The sequence below is a fragment of the Lygodium microphyllum genome, chromosome 2 (genome assembly GCF_053477565.2).
Source record: "Lygodium microphyllum isolate KBCC chromosome 2, Lygodium_microphyllum_v1.1.10, whole genome shotgun sequence".
NCBI lineage: Eukaryota > Viridiplantae > Streptophyta > Polypodiopsida > Schizaeales > Lygodiaceae > Lygodium > Lygodium microphyllum.
This window is the reverse complement of record NC_141136.1, coordinates 32,234,072-32,252,522: the sequence shown is the minus strand read 5'-3', so window position 1 is coordinate 32,252,522 and position 18,451 is coordinate 32,234,072. Positions and strand designations below refer to the sequence as shown.

The 18,451-nt window shown below is 42.5% G+C and overlaps 1 protein-coding gene across 1 annotated transcript; it reads left to right on the top strand.

Moving 5' to 3' along the window:
• Positions 1-3,732: 3,732 nt before the first annotated feature.
• Positions 3,733-5,224, top strand: LOC148039578 (BURP domain-containing protein 6-like). Its single transcript, XM_087692001.1, has 2 exons — positions 3,733-4,018; positions 4,159-5,224. The coding sequence occupies exons 1-2, from the start codon at positions 3,944-3,946 to the stop codon at positions 5,119-5,121; spliced, it is 1,038 nt and encodes a 345-aa protein (XP_087548127.1). The 5' UTR covers positions 3,733-3,943; the 3' UTR covers positions 5,122-5,224.
• Positions 5,225-18,451: the final 13,227 nt, after the last annotated feature.

The following is an 18,451-nucleotide window of genomic DNA, read 5'->3' as shown; positions in this document are numbered from 1 at the left end:
GAAGCTTTAATTAGCTGAAAGATTGGCTTACTTCAGCCCCTATCTTGGTACACCCTGATTTTTCTAGGGAATTTACCATTCAGTGTGATGCTAGTGGGAGAGGAATTGGTGCAGTCTTGCTGCAAGAACATGGGGTCATAGCTTTTGAGAGCCGAAAGCTGGCTGAAAATGAGAGGGTTATGAATGTCTATGATCAGGAAATATTGGCCATCCTTTATGCCATCAAGAAATGGCATCATTATTTGTATGGCAGCTGGTTTAGAGTGAAAAACGACCATAGAGTACTCAAGTACTTCTTGTCTCAGTCAAATCTGACTCCGAAGCAGAGGAGATGGGTAGCCACCTTACAGAACTATGACTTTGACATCACCCACACTCGTGGGAAGGACAATGTAGTGGGGCTGATTCCCTGTCTAGGATGTGGGCATGTAAAGTCTCTGCTATCATGGAGTTACACAGTGATTGGATACATGAGCTTCAGCAGGCTTACCTGTTAGACGCTGATTTCAGCAATGTATTTCAGAAATTACTGCAAGGACAATGTGTGGAAAGCTCTCCATATCAGCTGAAAAATGGGCTTTTATGGTATAATAGCCAAATTGCCATCCCTCATGCTTCCCCATTCAAGCAGAAAATCATGTAGGAGATGCATTCAGCCCCTATAGCTGATCATTTGGGATTCTTTAAGACCTATGACAAAATTGCTAAAAGCTTTTACTGGAAGGGCCTTTGGAGAGATGTGAAAGACTTCGTCTTGGGCTGCATGCCTTGTCAGCAAAACAAGGACAGCACCTTAAAACCACCTGGTTCACTTGAGCCATTGTCTATGCTTGAAGGCAAGTGGACACACATCACTGTGGACTTCATTACTGGCCTACCGATGACCAAGAAAGGTTGGGACATCATCTATGTAGTTGTGGACAGACTCACAAAGGCAGCCCATTTTATTCCAACAAAGACTCAGTATAATGCTTCTCAAGTAGCCAGCCAATTCATGGAATATGTTTTCAAATTACATGGCTTGCCACAGGTCATTGTGCATGACCGAGATGCTAAGTTTATGAGTAACTTTTGGTGGGCACTTTTCAGCTCTATGGGCACTCAATTAGCCCCTTCCATCGCTTACCATCCATAGACAGATAGTCTGACAAAAAGGATTATCAAATGGCTGGAAACTTACTTGAGGCATTTCTATCATGATGTGCAGCATGCTTGGGACTCATGGTTGCATTTGGCTGAGTTTGCCTATAATAACTCCACACATGCTAGCATTGGAGTTTCACCTTTTGAGGCCCTGTATGGCTACAAGGTGCCCCTTCCTGTGGTTATCTTCAATGATAAAATAAATCCACAAAGCAAGGAAGAATTGGATAGAATGCAGGCCTTACTTCAGCAGTGTAAAGCTAACTTGAAGAGAGCTCAAGATCAAATGAAGCTTTATGTTGATGACAAAAGACGGAATGTGGAGTTCCAAGAAGGGGATTTGGTGCTCTTGAAAGTGCCTAAGTCTAGATATGCCTCCCTTAAAGACGGGTCCATCAATAAGTTGGCATAGAGGTTCTATGGACCATACCGGATTATCAAGAGAGTGCGAGACTTGGCATATCGATTGGCATTACCCCCATCTACAAAGATCCATAATGTCTTCCATGTGAGTCAGTTGAAGCCCTTCATTGGCTTAGCAGTGGACTATGTTGAGGAGCTCCCACCGATAGATGAAGAAGGCATCATTCAATACATACCCGAAAAAGTCATAGATAAAAGGGAAAAGAGGCTTCGCTCTCACTCGATCATGGAATACTTGATTAAGTGGCAAGGTTTACCACCCGAGGAAGCTTCTTGGAGGCCAGCTTCAGTTTTGGAAGAGTTCCCATATCTTTTAGAAGTAGATTTGGCTGAAATCTAGCTAACTATGGCCGTGTTTTCTCCCAGACTGACTGTAGACAACACTCTATTTTAAAGCAGATTTTATTTTGTACTATGGACAGCAATGCAGACCATACATGGGCTGAAAGTACTTCTCGAGAGCTCCGTTTTGATGTATAGCACACCCCATTAGGAGCCTCCCACAGAAAGTTATGACAGATTCACTACAACAAGGTCTTGTAGTAAACAGCTTGCTGTCCATTGTCTGCAGCCCGCATTTATCCAGATATTTGGGTCAAAACTTATGTTTATAACTCCCCAATAAGGCCCACGTATCGTACATACCCCATGACCTATCATACACAATAATACCTCTTCATTCATCAGTATACCCTTGTAATAATGCAGCAGAGTAGCACTCTGATCGGCCCCTCCCAGTTACCACACGTGCCCAAATTGTTTTTGAGGGCAAAAACCTTCGGGTGGGGATGGAATGTAAGAGAGGGGGACTTAATAACGGGGAAATACTAGCTACATGGCTGGTATATAAGGTGAGAGAGACTTAATTTTTCATCATCAGATAATTAATACAAGTCTTCTTTCTCCTTCACCTTGCTCTCCAAGCTTCCATGTCTTCTCTCTCTCTCTTCTTGTCTTTCTCTCTCCATTTCTAGTATTTCTCTCTCCTCGTACCTGTCTTTCTCTCTCTTCTGCTCTTCTGCTCTTCTTCTTCTTCTTCTTCTCTACAGTCTTCTCTCTCTTGTTTCTCTCTCCCAGTCCCTCTCCTTGACAGGTAGGCCATGCACACATGGTGTTCCAAAAATCCAACTCGGTCAACCCACTTTTTGGTAGGCCGAGTTTATATACTTCTTCAAGTTGCATTTACTTTTTTAACTAGTAGCAGTCATGATTGAATGCTTGTGTTGACTATCCTTCCAACTCTAAAGCCCAACTCTTGGGAGTCTTTATTCATGGGAGTTAGTCACGAGTGTAGTCTATGCAACATGTGTCCTTGTCCTAAGCTTTAATGATTGGTAGAAGAGAATAGTGTAAGGGTTGGGTCGCACCGGTGTGAGTGGGGGAAGGAGGAGATGCGGGAAGGTAGACTTGCATTTTGGTCACACTGACAAAGGCTTAGGGAAAGGATAATGAAAATATTTAATGCCTTTTGTGTGAGGATGTCAGAGCCTTGTGCTTGATTGGATGATCAGAGCCTTCTGCTTGATTAGACGAGATGGAGGATCTTTGTTCATAGTGAATCGGAATCCTTACAGCCCCATCACACTTGGTACAAAAGGTTTTAGTGGGGTTTTCAAAGCCTCTTCTCTGCATCATGGTCGCACCTTGTGTAAGTGTTATTGATAACATTCATGTCAAGATTCGTGTCAGTGAACACACTTAAAAAGGGCACCAAATACTTTTGTGTGATTGGCAAACAACTTCTCCAGCTTTTTCACGGACCAATAGATATATATACATGGTGCTTATTATCCCCATTAGCCTTACGTTACAACCTTGTTTTTCACTAGGGTCTGTGGGGGATACTTGGGGGTAAGCAAACCCCACTTCCCCCATTGGTACAAGGGGCGACTGTGTCTTAACCTTACTAAGCCAACCTTAGAATCTCCTTTTGGAGAGGTGCTTGCAAGGGTTGAGGGTTTTATGGTACCCCTGCTCACCCCCACCCTCGTAGTGCAATCATATACTTGCAAGGTGAGTGGATTGAGCTTTCCCCCACAAGTGCCAGGCATGACCCAGCCCTAAACGACAAAAGAGGTGGCTTTGGGAAGGAAGAAGAGGAGGCTTTGGAAAGGAAGGGAATAGGCCTAGCGTAAGTAATGAAAGAGGTGGCTTTGGAAAGGAAGAGGTGGAGTCGGTGGACCGTGGTGGACAGAGAGGTTGGTGTAGAAAAAATCATTCGCATTTACGAACTGGACACTGGAGGGGGAAGACAGTTCACTCACTACTTGTATATCACATACTACTCTCGTGGCTCTCTATTGCGTTGTGCGAAGAACGAGAAGCAGGAAACGTGTGTTGGAACGAGCCGAGGAAGGCTGAAACAGACAGATAAACGATGGCTCACTTTGTGGGGAGAAGTCTGGCAAGCGCGATGGTGGTGTTGTGGTTGGCGACGTGGGCGGCGATGGAGGTAATCTGTCCGTCTGGCTGTTTGTCTCTCGTTCTTCCTGCTCTGTCAGCTTTTTCGAGTCTCGGTGTCGTTAATACTCTTTCAAATGCAGACGATCAGCTGCTCTCGATCATTGCTGCTAATAGTGTCGAAATATGCAGGTGCATTGCTCCGATAAGTCGAGCTTTGAGGCATACTGGGAGCGCGAGCTCCCGTCTGCTGCCATGCCCGAGGCTCTGAAGAAAGCGACGTCTCCGCTGTCGGCGTCTTCTGCGCAGGAGCTACTGACCGAGATGAAGAGTGGGCGGCCTGGGGCTCTGCAGGTGGCGATGGCAGCCGGGGAGTCGAAGCAGGTGGTGGCCGTGGGGGGAACCCAGCCGCGGGTGTGCATCCCGCCTTTCTTCTTCTACGAGTACGCGGTCCTGCGCTGCAGGCCCTCCACCCAGGCGGCCGACGCGACGCGCCAGTCGGCGGTCTTCTTCAAGCCCGAGAGCCTGCAGGAGGCCGCCCGGGTTCGACTCCCGGACACGCGCAATCCCTTGGGCGAGGCCACCTTCCTGCCGCCGGCCCTCTCCTCGGCCCTGCCCATGTCCCCCGCCCGCGCGCCCGCCCTGCTGTCCCTCTTCGCCATCCCGGCCGACTCCGCCGCCGCCCTCCACATAAGCGACACTCTGGCCCACTGCGCGTACTCCACGTCGGCCCACGACCCTTCCTCTTGCCACACCTCCGGCGAGTCCATGGTCTCCTTCGTGGCTAAGGCCCTCGGCCCCCGCGCCACCGTTGCCTACGTCCGTGCGCGAGCCGCCCCTCACCAGGCCAAGCAGACGGCGACCGTCCTCCACGTCGGCACTCTCGCCCGTCCCGGCGACAGGGTCGTGGCCTGCCACAACATGGAGTTCCCGTCGCTCCTCTACAGCTGCCACCTCAGCTCTTCCTCCCGCGTCCTGGACGTCTCGCTGCAGCTCCAGGACGGCACGCGCGCCCGCGGCCTCGCCGCCTGCCACATGGACACCAGCTACTGGAACTCTGACCACGTGGCCTTCCAGGCCCTGAATGTGAAGCCTGGGCAGGGTGCAGTGTGCCATTGGTTCCCAGAGAACAGCTTCGTCTTCACGCAAGGCTAGATGCCCCATGGACTGACTAATTATTGCTTATCTGCGCCTCGTTCCATCGTGCTGAGATTTGCCTGCCTCGTACTCATGAATATCTATGTAATATTTCTATTCCTCTTCCTGGCCTACGCACTTGTTTATGGTTGGTTACCTATATCGCATTAATTGACGTTTGCCTTCGAGATGCGATAAGAGCATCTTGTGTAAGTGTGGAAAAGAGTTTGTGTGATTAATCCCAGACATCGCTTTTCTTTAAAATGTGACATTTTTAGGTCTCTAGTTGCCCCCCCCCCCCCCCCGAATTCAAGAATGGTCTATCCTTAGAATTGAACTTTAGCTAGAACACGCACACAGTGGTGACATAAACTAGCCTTTTAGGCCATTGGCAATATTGAGATGATGATTTGGGTATAGGAATGTTGATCATAGGATCTCATCCTTAGTTGAGGTTTTACATTATATACTGATTTCGGAGCTTTTGCTTTTGATCTTTTTTCTTAGTTTAGGCTTTTGCAATAGGCCCTACATCCATATTGTGGGTGTTAAAATGAAGGTTATTCACAATGTATGCCACTGTTAAACCCTTTGGTAGCCTAAATTTAGCATTTGTACATTTCTATAAAAGATGCATTTCTCTCACTAGTGTTGGGATAAGTGTTTTGAATGTGTAGTCCGTGAAGCAAATCTATTCTGCTAAGTGATGAAAGTCTCGAATTTGCCTTTGCACCAATGAGTAGATCTATATCTTGCAATGGTTCATACAAAATGGTAAATGATGTTTAGTTAAGTTGCAAACTGTGGTAGTAGCCTTATATGTAGCCTCAATGAACATTGAGTCACCGAAGCTTGAAGGAAAGTTTTAAAGTGGTAGCAAGGCATTAAAGGTGATAAGTGCATGTGACGCCGCCTTTGAAGTTTGTTGCTTGTGAATGATAGACAAAGAAAGTAGTAAGGTATAAAATGGAACACTCCTTGACATTATGATTTTTTTTCTAATGATATTTTTTATAAATTGCATCATATTTTTCTCTCAAATTTTTACAAAGCCTAAAAGTGACCTCTTTATAAATTGCATCGCACTTTCTCTCCTCAATTTCTTACAAATCCAAAAAGTGACCTAAAATCTTCCTTAATGCCTAGTATTGTGTTCACTAGATGCACATGCCATTTCTAAAATCCTCTTTTAGAAGATATTGATGCGAATCTTCCATGGATTGTCCCTTTGACTCGAGCAAACAAAGTTATCAATCCATTACATGCAAGTATACAATATCGACGCTATATTGCTATTTGGACAAAAAGAAATAATGAAGCACACTATTACATGCTACAACTTATTTATTGCATCCTATTTTGGAGAGCAAAGAATCTTGATAGTGACAAAGAGGTACACGAGGGTTGGATGACAATGATTGAGAGGTACTCAAAATATGATATGGATATGCAAGGCATATTATGTGATGTGTGATATTTATAAAGCATAATCAAATACCTTTGCTTAGCCAATTACGAGAGATGAGAAAAGAATGCATGTAAAATTAAAATGGTGGGAGATATTTATGGCTTATGCACATGGATTCTAGCAATTAGCTATAAGAGTACTTTCACAATAGACTTGTGCTTCCCCTTATGATAGAAATGAGAGCATATTTTCTCCCATTCAGATAAAGAGAATGAATGTAGTACTTTCAAAATGTTATGAGCATCTTATCTTCATCTCATCATAAAAGTTAAGGAACATGGCTATGAAAAGATAGAGGTTACATTGGAAATTCACAATAAGGAGAATGATGATGATATATTTCTTACATTAAAAGGGCCAATGAGAGGAGGAAGAGGGTATTATAGCCTCATTATCACACAAAGAGGCAAGCATTAATGATGTTTCTAGCTTGAGTTCCCTTGGTTTGCATCATAGGGATGATGAGGAGGATGAAGACTTCCCTAGCAAGAATAATGAGCAGATTTGTGAGTAGTTGCTAGAGTTGTTGAAGATGCATATAATTTTACTAATTTTTTTTATAATTTTTAAAAATATATTAAAGAATCAAGGTCATGTATGATTTAAGTTTAAGGTCTAAATCAAACTCGAATCATATGTTCATATGTGTTTGCATTTTATTCTTGATTTACATATGGGAAATTATGCCTACACTTTGCCTTGCTCTTGGCTTTTAATGAATTCTTTTGTTGCTTGCAATGTTGATGCAGAATGGGATCTCTTGGACAATTTGATAGAGTGAAAAGAGTGGCTTCTCATGCTTTGATCGCTAGGTACCAAGCTACCCACTTGTGCCTAGATTTGTTTCTTCCATAGCCTTTAAAAATGTGATTATCTCTTCAAACCACTTTTACCATAAGCCTCTAGAGGGGATGCCTTTGATGGAGTCTAACACAAGATTCCCCTTGCACCTTTTAAGTAGACTTGCTCCTCTAGAAAGGTGATATTCAATTTGAAGGGGAGAGGACCATGTTGATTTCCAACATTTTTAACAAGTGCAAATTCCATTAAAATTGGGGAGTGATCAAAGTCAAGTACATCGATGAGAGTTTCATAGCTCACTTCTCGCCCTAGCCACCATCCCTCCTCATTTAGATAGGCCCTCCAGGATGCCCCTTTGTGTTGATTGTGCTAGGTCTAGGCTAGGCATATATTTTTGTTAAACTCTATTGCATAGCCTATGGGATAGAGCCATGTTTTCCTATGCTTTCCTTTCCTCTTCTATTGTGTGGTCATTACCATGACATTTATCCTTCTCATCGCTTGTCATATTTCAATTGCCTGGAAGAAGTGTGTGGCCTTTATCTAAGTGCTCTCCTACATGGCCATGCCCCTAAGGTTGCAGGGTCCTTGGAGACATTCGATGCATAGACTAAGATCATAGACCGCTTCTTACCTATGTTGTTGATGCTCATTACAGCTATGTCCCACTCTCATGAGGCTATTCTTTTTGTGGCTTCTATCTCTATTTTTGGAGAGAGGATGGGGGACTCCTCTCTCTCCTTCATGGGGGCTCCTCTCCCTCTTGTTCTTGCCTCCACAAAGTGGTCATGAGGCTATTCTTTTTGTGGCTTCTATCTCTATTTTTGGAGAGAGGATGGGGGACTCCTCTCTCTCCCTCATGGGGGCTCCTCTCCCTCTTGTTCTTGCCTCCACAATGTGGTGATGTCCTTTGATGGAGAGTTTTCCCGCGGCTTGGTGTCCCCAGCCTTCACTCCTTGGAATTCCATATGATGCCTAGCTTTCATTCCACCATATGCCGCCCTTCTCATGTCACTACAAAACCATCCTCCTACATCATCTCTTACTACAAAACCCTCCTACATCCCAAGAGATGATGCTAAGCTCTGGGGTTGGCTTATTCCTCATTGAAACCAAAAGCAAACCATGGATGGGCTTTGAAGTCTAGTGCGATGAAGAGGTGGTGGGGGCGTCGGGCCAGCCAGCACTCTTATACGATGGCTCTCTTTTACCTTTCTTTTGGTGTGGGCAATCCATTTCGTACGTTCCTTGCCCTTGCGATTGTGTCACTTCTGCTATCAACCGACTGCGGCATTGATGGCTATAAGTTGGCATCTTTTAATGCTCCGCATGGGCTTGCTTGACGGCAGCATGCTCACGGGCGTCATTACGTCGCTACCCCTTTGTTCTCATTATTAGTTAAGAGTGCTTAAAGGTATCTTGGGTGTCACCGTGCCATAGTGGATCTTATCGGATGGAAGAAGGTATCCTTGCATGAATGGTCCTCATCCATCTAAAAGTATGGCACTATTGATCTCTCCTCTTGCCTTTCTTAAAGGCTTGTGGCATATTCCTCGTGAGCCGCCCCCCCCCCCCCCCCAAGAAAGTAGCATTTGTACATCCAAAAAAAACAAAAGAATGATGGGCTTGTCACACCGAGGTTTGGATAACTAGTTGAGTGTGGGATCAAATAGTGCAGATCTACCCAGGATTATAAGTAGTGGATGTCGCATTTTGTGTCTTGCACACAGATGAATAGTTCGACATCCTTAAATGGTCCATACAAGCTAAAAGATGACATGCTCATTGTCTTGATTAAATTGCAGACTCTTTGGAAAGCCACATGCTTTTCACTTTGTAAACCCTAGTTGCAAGAGTTGAGTGCTTAGAGGTAGGGTGTCATAGTCAAATCTATTTGAGTGCTTGTATGGAAAACTTAAATGAGGAACATCCACATGTAAGCAATTGCATGTATGGAAAACTTAAATGAGGAGTGCTTGTATGGAAAACTTAAATGAGGAACATCCACATGTAAGTAGTTGCAAGAGTTGAGTGCTTAGAGGTAGGGTGTCATAGTCAAATCTATTTGAGTGCTTGTATGGAAAACTTAAATGAGGAACATCCACATGTAAGCAGTTGCAAGAGTTGAGTGCTTAGAGGTAGGGTGTCATAGTCAAATCTATTTGAGTGCTTGTATGGAAAACTTAAATGAGGAACATCCACATGTAGGCAATTGCATGAGCCATACAAAGCTGTTATGGCAACTTGAAAATGAACTAGCTACACCAAGTTCATGATTTATAGACGTTTAGCTATAGGAGTATTAGGACTCATCTTTTTGCAGTTGTTCAATCAACTCTTTAGAATATATCCCAGTTGTCTTTTCAAGCTTCCATGTTGTATACAAAACTTGGATTTCAAATGCATATGCTTGACTTGCCTATCTTTTATTATTAGTAATGACAAGTGTGGAAACATCAACTATCGATTGATCAACTATTGCTTATCATCATGTCTAGAAACTTTAGACAAGTTGACATCAATGCAAATAAGAGCAAACAGCTGGCTATGGTTGAGCCATATAAAGGAGGAGAGAAAAAAGTAACTAAACAACATAAAAATGTGAACAAGTGCTATGCCCCTTTAATATGCAAGTAGAAACAAAGGGAGAAATATGAGTTAGCTTGCAACAAATGAAAAGGGATTGCCTACAAGCATTAATTGAAAAGGAGATGTGTAAGAACATAGTACAGTCTATACATGTAACAACATTCCAAGGTAAAATTTACATGTACAAGTAATGATTGTAATCAGTCTATTTAATACTTAAGTGAGAAACTAAAAATTAGAGCAAAGAGCATACAAGTGTAGAAAATTTTGATCAATGCTAATGTTTACCTCAAAACCAATAATATATTAATGTGTAAGCCTTTTAAGCCAATCTCTATTAACCTTGGTAACTTGGGGTCAATAAAGGGCACATGTTCTTCCTTTTGGGTAGAGGACCAACTAGTGGCATTGAAAGGCCTTTGGATGTTGTCCACCCATGTTGATTAGGAGGGAGACTCCATAAAAGCTTGGAATGGAGACAATCTCCATACAAGTTTGATGTGTCATAACATTGTCCATCAACAATATTTTTGGTAGAGATACGAAAACCTTTAACTCAAAATTTCCGTGAGAATTTGATGTGTCATAATAATGTTCACCAAAAGTATTTTTGGTAGAGATACAAAGAACTTTCACTCAAAATTTTCAAAAACTTTTTTGAATCAAGTTATATGTATTTTGCTATTTGTATTACTAAGGATTTTATAAGATTCAAGGCTTAAAACTCTTTTGTTTATATGACCATTTTGCAATGAGTATTACGATTAATGACTTCATTTGTTCATAGTAAATATGGCATTGTAATGACATTTCAAGTAATCATTGAAATTGCATATTAAGACATTAATATGAGAACTTTCATGACTAACTAGTTCATTGTAATGTTTTGTAAGGAAAATTTGGATTAAAGATTATTGCATTCTACTTAGACCTTTTTATCTTATTCTTCAAATGTCAAAACTTAGAGATCCTAAGCTTCTTCTTATTTGCAAAAACACTTCCAAGATATATTGTTGAGTTTTGATATCTTGTATTTTCTATTCTTCTTATCACTTCATCTAAAGTTAAGATCTTCAATGGGTTGTATGACTAAAAGGGAACTCAATCACCTGTCCATTTGGAGGAAGGTATTAAAAACATGCAAAAGAACTTGAAAAATTTTCAATCTCCATTGATTAAATCTCATTTGTGAATAATATTATTTTAGAATCTTCTATAAGACTCAAAATAGGAAGACATGATGAATCTCATGTAAAAAGGAAGGCAAACACACTTCAACTTCTCCTATCTCATCTTGCAAGGATTTCTAAAAAACGAAATTAAAAATTTTGTACAAATAGTAGGAGGAACATAAAAATGAAGAATAGTTATAGTACTAGCTTTGAAATTTGCTAGATGGAAGAGAAGATTTACTCACATACTAAAGCCCTATAAATTTAATACATAATTTACTTTTAGAAATTGATTTTTCTAAAAAAGTATTGTACCGAACCCAACATAAACAAGCAAATAAATCGTTACATCAATTTCGAGTTCATCTAGTCTAGTGTCTCATTAAAAGACTTTGGATTCTCCAACACCTTTGATATTTGAATTGCACCTAAAATATCTGAAATGCAACTTACTAATAATGAGAGATTTGTGTTTCATGGAAAGATATTCTCTGAATGCATAACATTACATGTCAAGAAAGCTACACATTAAAAAAATTAAGACTCGATTTTACTAATGATTTGTTTATATTGTATGAAGAGGTATTGTCAAAATGTGGAATATGTCATAGTGAGAACACTGCATACTAAAAACATTTAAGGCGTGCTTTGATAGATCATGCATATGAGTCAACAATTACACTCATAGTTTTTGAGCCCTTTATTAATCTCTATAGAGATGTTATGTAAGTTCATGATTGCATATTGGTTGAAGATGCAGTATTAAATCTAAAGTAGCTTGTGAGGATGGTATCTCATACAAAAAACCTACATGTTGATGCTTTAAGATCCATTATTAAGATGGATCAAGGATGAACCCCTTCTTCAGAATGATAGCATTTTATCACAAATGCAAGATACAACATTTCTTCCAACAAATACGTTCTTTTGAGTTGCAACAAGAAAGGAAAGGCCCTATACCAATTGTGACTATTAGCTTTTGTGTGATGTTCATCAATAATGTACAAAAACAAGGAGGTGGCATTCTCAAACACCTTACCATGCTTGATGGTCCAAGTCATGAAGATAGTGCTACTACAAGCCTTTTAAGTTTTCTTAATTTACTTTCTTCTACAAAACACACATTTAACTTATCTTCAATTTGGACATGTAGTTAACTTTTGTACCAAACCGAAGAGTGATATACTACCACATGGTAGAAGAATTTAACAAGAAAGGCATAGCAATGTATGTGGTTAGAAACATTAGATATTGGAGAAACCACTAACACTTTGTCAATTAATGATTACTCAATAGTGACATTTTCTCCCATAGTCATTCAACAACAAACATTCATCAATATACAAACCAAACACGTAATATCTAATTTGAGATATGAAAAATGGGAAAATTAAATTCCTTTTAATACACAATAGCATTCCATAAAAAATATTTTAATATATTTTATGCTAAATAAATATATTTTACATTTTGGCTCTATGGATGCTTGACTATCACTAGCATCAATGATGACTTAGTCGATCTTGTTTGTTGTTCATGCCTTATTGTAGGATTAAATAAACAAGAAAATCACAATTTTTATCTTTCTTGCGAAAGAACATGTGAAATTATTGAGAAACCATTATTGAAAGGATACATCACATAGGTAGATTCATCATTGGTCAATATCAAAATACAAGGCAATTATATTGATAAAATATTCAAGTTCTATACTCCATTCATTACAATGTGTATAAACCAAGTGTATCTACCTCGAGAGCTATTCACTTAGAAATGAAGAAGATAGGAATGCTACATATTAATAATGTAGATCAAGTAGTAGATTACTCAACAGAAGCTACCTTGTGAATGAGAAAATAAAAAGAAGCCACACTTTCTTATAAGTTGTTTACATTATTATCAACTTGGCAATAGAAATTCCAAACAAAGTGCTAACAAACAAATTGCAATAAACAACACAAGAAGAAAACACTAGTACATAGTACTAAAATAATTTTACCTGATACAATACTATTTTTAAACCTACATGTTGACACTTTATTCATTTATTTTCCTGAACTCAATGTCAAATTTTGAATTGTTGGTCCAAAGAAGATACTTGAAAGACTTCAAAGACTCATCCAAAATAATGAAAATAGTACAACACAACACATATCAAACCTTTTCAATGAAAATACAATTAAACAAAGTGAAACAAGCATTCCATGTAATGTTAGCAAACATATGATGTATGCACTCTAATGCACAGTACAAGCTTTTTACAATATCAACAATAGAAAAACTCTATGCAACCCCAACATATACAAATTATGTTAGAATATCAAGCTCATAGTATGTGTGACCGACATTAGTCTTGTCCAGCTGTATCAGCAAGTGTGGGACATTAAATAAGTCGGTGGGGCGTGAATGGTCCTACGGACCTTAGTACTATTGTAGGGTAGGGCCACATGTAAACTCGGGTGCTTGTCGAAGCTTGGTAATGATGTTTGTTGGAGAAGCCAAATGGATAGCAAGTTGATGATGGGGGCCTCCGAAGTTGGTGGTTTGTCACCTTTGTGATGCTTGAAAGGAAAAGGTGCGGTGCTCTACCTAAGGGGGATGTCTACCTTATTGTGTAGTGCATTGTGCTCATGTTGGTGGAATGGGGAGTTGGGTCTAACCACATGCTAGCCTGGGTGATGTCCCACACTTGAGGACCCCATTCACGCAAAGGGAGGTGCGGTGCAAGTAGCTTAGGGTGACAGGTCTAACAATAGGCGAGTGTTATCTCCCTAGGTATGTCCTGCCCTTGATGGGGGACTAAGCGTGAAGTGGGGGAGAAAAAAGGGCTAGGGGGTTAGGAGCGCAGCTAGTCGACCAAAGCCATCGGGCACGCCTAACTTGAGGACCCCTAGGTGCAGTGATTGTGCTTTATGTGGTGCTAAGTGCTTCTACAAGTGAGTTGTTTTGTCTATTGGGCGCAATGCTCTTCTTGCTTTTCCTTTCATGCTTTTAAAAAAAATAGTATTATACTAGTAGAATGACAGCCAGTGCCTAATTCTCATCGTTTGAATTAGGTGGAGAAGGGGGCCGGATGGATTTGCTAAAAAATTGATAGCTTTGCATGTATCCTTTCAGATTCATGTGGACGTGGAGGGAGATGGTGGAGAGGAAAGGATGATTGCATCTAGTGAATTGGTTGTCGTTCATGTCTTCCAAGAGAGCTAGGCAAAAAGAGGGGAGGAGGCCAGCCCTCATCATCAGATGCGCCATGGCACAGCAGTCGATGGCATTAGGGTCAAAGAAGAGGAGAGGCAGGCCACGTTCTTGTGGATTCGGGTCTTGCTCAAGTAATAATTTAAGTAACCTAAGATAATTACATGTAGTTACAAAAGCTGGATCAGGGCATGAAGAGAAATTTGCGAGGAAATGTGTCATGGAGCCATCCAAGCTTTCTGAGTTGAAGAGGAGGGCACGTTCGAAGGAGACACCATTAGAGTTGTAGATGATAGGAAAATCATAACGCCCATGGAGGGTGGCATCAAAATCCACACCTACCCTACGAGGTTATGCCATGAACGTAGGGTTGTTCCTCTCATAGGGCAGGGTGTTGCAAAAAGCCATCCAGGCAAGCATGCTGATGTCGCACACCCGCCTCCTCCATAGGGGTTGGCAGTTATATCCCTGTACAGTATGTGGTACTTCAAACACTTTGTTTTGCCAAAACTCAGCTTCTTCATTTTCCCAAAGAGTGGGGGTCTTCTCCCTTTCATCCAGCCACTTCTGTCCTAGTCGGCTACCAATTGTGATCACCTCCTCCATCACCTTGAGCGGTAAGACCCTCAGTAGGCTGTTAGGCATGAAGAAGCTGAAGGTGAATGGGTATTTTTCTCTTTCCTACCGCTCCCAAACTACCAGCTCTGTGTAGAATCCAGTGGGAATGTCATCTGGGCACGATGGGAGGGGTGCGGATGGCTGCACGACTTGCTTGGCCCTTAGTTGCTTCATGGTTTCTTCGACTAACTTTCTCCGTATTTCCCTGAGTGCGGCTTATCTCTCCGCAGATGGATCAACCTCTTGTTGCTCTTGGGAATGTGGCGAGGGGGGTTGTGGGATCACCTCTTCTCTGAATCTCCCCATATTGAATTCAAGCTCAGCCTCCTCCCCCTGCCGGTCTCCTTGTTGTGTTCCTTCTTCAAAGCCCATTGCATCAATTTCCTGGGGGGTTAGGCCGGCAAGTAGCAGGTACCTTCATTGCTCTTCTAGGCTCAGCTTAACCTTCGCAGGTTGGGGTGGCATCTGTAGCTCTGCGTACAGAGCTCTGCGTGCGATACTAAGTTTTTTTTGTACCACCCCCAATGACTCTCCTTCTTCTGGGCAAGTGGTGTCCATTAATGTGTTAATGAAGGCCTTTTGCTGGGCAATGAAGGCTGTCTGGGCGGCTTCTGCTTTGCTCTTTGTGAGGATCTTTTCTTTCTCTACCAGAGCGAGGTGTCGTGCCAGTGTCTTCACCCTTTTTTCATTCTGTACCCATTTCTCTACTCTCTTGTTCATCTCTTCCATGCTCTCTCCTTGCTTCTGTATCAGGGTTACAAGCTTCTGCTCTTAGTCTTTCAGTTCCCTGCTCATGTTCTCTTGCTCTTTCTTTCCCAAGTATAGCTGATCGGTCATAGAATCGATCTCCTTTTGCTGCTGCTCCATCTCCTGCTTTCTCTCTTCTTCTTTGGCATTCAATTCCTCCATCATTTGCTCGATGCCAACAATTTTTGCCTCCAATTTCCCATATTGCATCAGGAGGAGCTTATAATCTCTCTGCATCTGCACCAATTCCCGATTTTCATCCTCCATCCGTTGCTTATAGCTCTCCTCCATGTCCTCCTTGGCCTTCAATTCCTGTTTGAGATCAGAGATCTCTCTTTGCTGCATGGCTATTATGCGGGTCTTTTCGAGCTGGAATGCAGCTACCGACTCCTTTTTCGCCAACCACTCTGCCACAACTATCTTCTTTTCCTGCTTAGCCTTCTCCAGTTGGGAGAGCAACTCGGCGACGTACTCATTGTAATTGGCTAGTGGCATAACTGTTGTGTGGATTGGAGTGGTCGAGGCCTCCACTTTCTGACGTTTTTGGTCCTGTGTTGACCTAACATCTGTGGCTGGTCTCTTTTGCCCCGTGGCCGTGGTCTCCATGCTCTTTCCTAGGGCCATTTCTTTATTAATAAAATACTATATCCATGCCACGAAGTTGGAGACGTCTCCGCTGGTGGGGATGCTAGGGGTGAGGGTAGTTGGTTCGGTGGGAGGCACCATGAGGGTAGGGATAGGGTGGATAAGGGCCTTGCCTTTGCCTTCAAGGACAGCGGGTGGTGTGATTTCTGGTACCTACATGTTGGAACCAGGCCCTTCTTCCCTCAGCGGGCTCAAGGCTCCCAGATCATCGGCCCTGCTCTGCTGCTCGATTGACCGGCGTGTAGCTTCGGCCAAGTCCTCCTCCTCCCTCCTTCTCAGTTCCTCTTCTTCCTCAGTAGCTCTTCTTTTCCTTTCTTCTTCTTGTTTCTTCTTCTTCTCCCTCTCCTCGGTCTCCTTGAGGGATTCTCTTTTTGCCCTCTCCAAATCCTCTTTCTCCTTCTTGCTGCCTTTATCCTGCTTCTTTTTCTTTTGTGCCGTCTTCTTCTTGGGTTTCTTGGCCTGCTTTTTGCCCGATTGTTCTTCTTGTTCCTGCCCTTCCTTATCACTCTCGGTCCTATCACTGGACCTCTCATGGTCCTAGTGAGGGGGTGACCTGTCAGGTGTTTCTCATTCTCCTTCTTCTGCACCTTGTGTCTCATTCACTGCCTCCTGGATGAGCGCAGTCAAAATGCTTCCATAGCCAATGAATGAGGTCTTGGACGAGGCCTTCTTTCTTTCTGTGGCCTTGGAAGTTGGGGACTCCCCACCTGCTGGTATACTTCCTAAAGCTATGTAGCTGCCTGGTCAATGGTTTTGCATACATATCCATTCCATTCGACTTCATGCAAGGTGTGAGCTGCTACATTCTCCAGCACAGGCACACTGATTTGATGCATTAAGGAGTTGTAGCGCTGGCTAGAGAAGAGCGCGTGCACTAGCTTTGCTTGTAGTTTGGCTTCGGCATCAGGAATGTCCTGGATGCTGATGCCGTCATTAGTTAGCACATCCTCCCTTTTCATTTTCAGCATGGCATATAGATCTCTCTTATGCTTTTTCTCTATCTTCGGCTCCAATCCCAATGCCTTCTCCACCAAGGCTGGGTTTAAGTGAACGTGCACCTGTTTAGCATTTTCTCCCCTTCCCACCGTCATGATGCTGCACTCCTGGTCAAGGTCGTATGTCCTAAGAAAGTCCACACACTTCGTGTGGTCAAGCTCTTGTGCAAATTTCTCAAGGTACTTGGTGAGGTTGCACTAGTTGATGACTCTCTTGGCTGCTTCCTCCTTGGCCACCACACCCCCTATATTATGAATGGTTCGGAACTTGAGCTGGTTGTAGGCGCAGTTTTCAAGGGTGATGCGGTATTGCATTCTTTCCTCCTCCGTGAACGGAAGTCGGTGGGGGTGCGGTCTTGCTGCAACATCTTTTGTTCCTGCAATGATCCCAAGTTTCCATTAGTCTTTCAAAATAATAATTTGCTGGAAAAGTCATAATTTATTGAAAAAGAAAGACTCTATATGTTTATTGAATGAAAGCATTAAAATCCAATCCAATGTAGAATCTTCCCTTCAGACTTTAACTTTTTGCCCTTTATTTCAAAGTTCTCGTGCCATTTTTCCTACCTCACTCGTTTACATGTTTATGCATTTTGCTTGATTTTCCTTGGTTTTAATTTGATTCACTCCACCCCCCTTCCCTTCCAGCTCGAGAAGAATTCTTCCTAGGATTGAAGGTTAGGAGGTTGAGGGCATTCTGCAATGGGTCTAGGAGTTATCGACGTAGGAACCAAGTGTAGAAATTAGGGTTGTACTCTAACTGAGCTTCGCGGTCTAGATCAAAAGGTCGACTACCCACATGTGTGATGTAAGTGAGAACATCTGTTAGAAAGTCACCGAAAGCGACGCGGCTAGCAATATGTAACTCTTCCTCAGTCAATAGGCAATCGAGGTAAGGGTGTCCTTTGATGTGCCCTTCCATGGGTCGGCCATGAAGAGTGGTTAACACTCTATATGAGGTTGGTGCGACGTAAGTGAGGTGGTACTCCTCTGTTTTGATTGCGCGGTGCTTCTCAGCGTTTGTCATGACTTGGCACCCTTCAACTTCCCATTGCAACCTAAGGGTGTACCAGGGCCTCAAGAACAGGGATTCAGTATCAACGAGTTTTGATAATTCC

Excerpts from the sequence above, each read along its gene's own strand:
- LOC148039578 (XM_087692001.1), top strand. The coding sequence starts at position 3,944 with ATGGCTCACTTTGTGGGGAGAAGTCTGGCAAGCGCGATGGTGGTGTTG. Across the intron at positions 4,019-4,158 it reads CGACGTGGGCGGCGATGGAG|GTGCATTGCTCCGATAAGTC; the intron begins GTAATCTGTCCG and ends CGAAATATGCAG.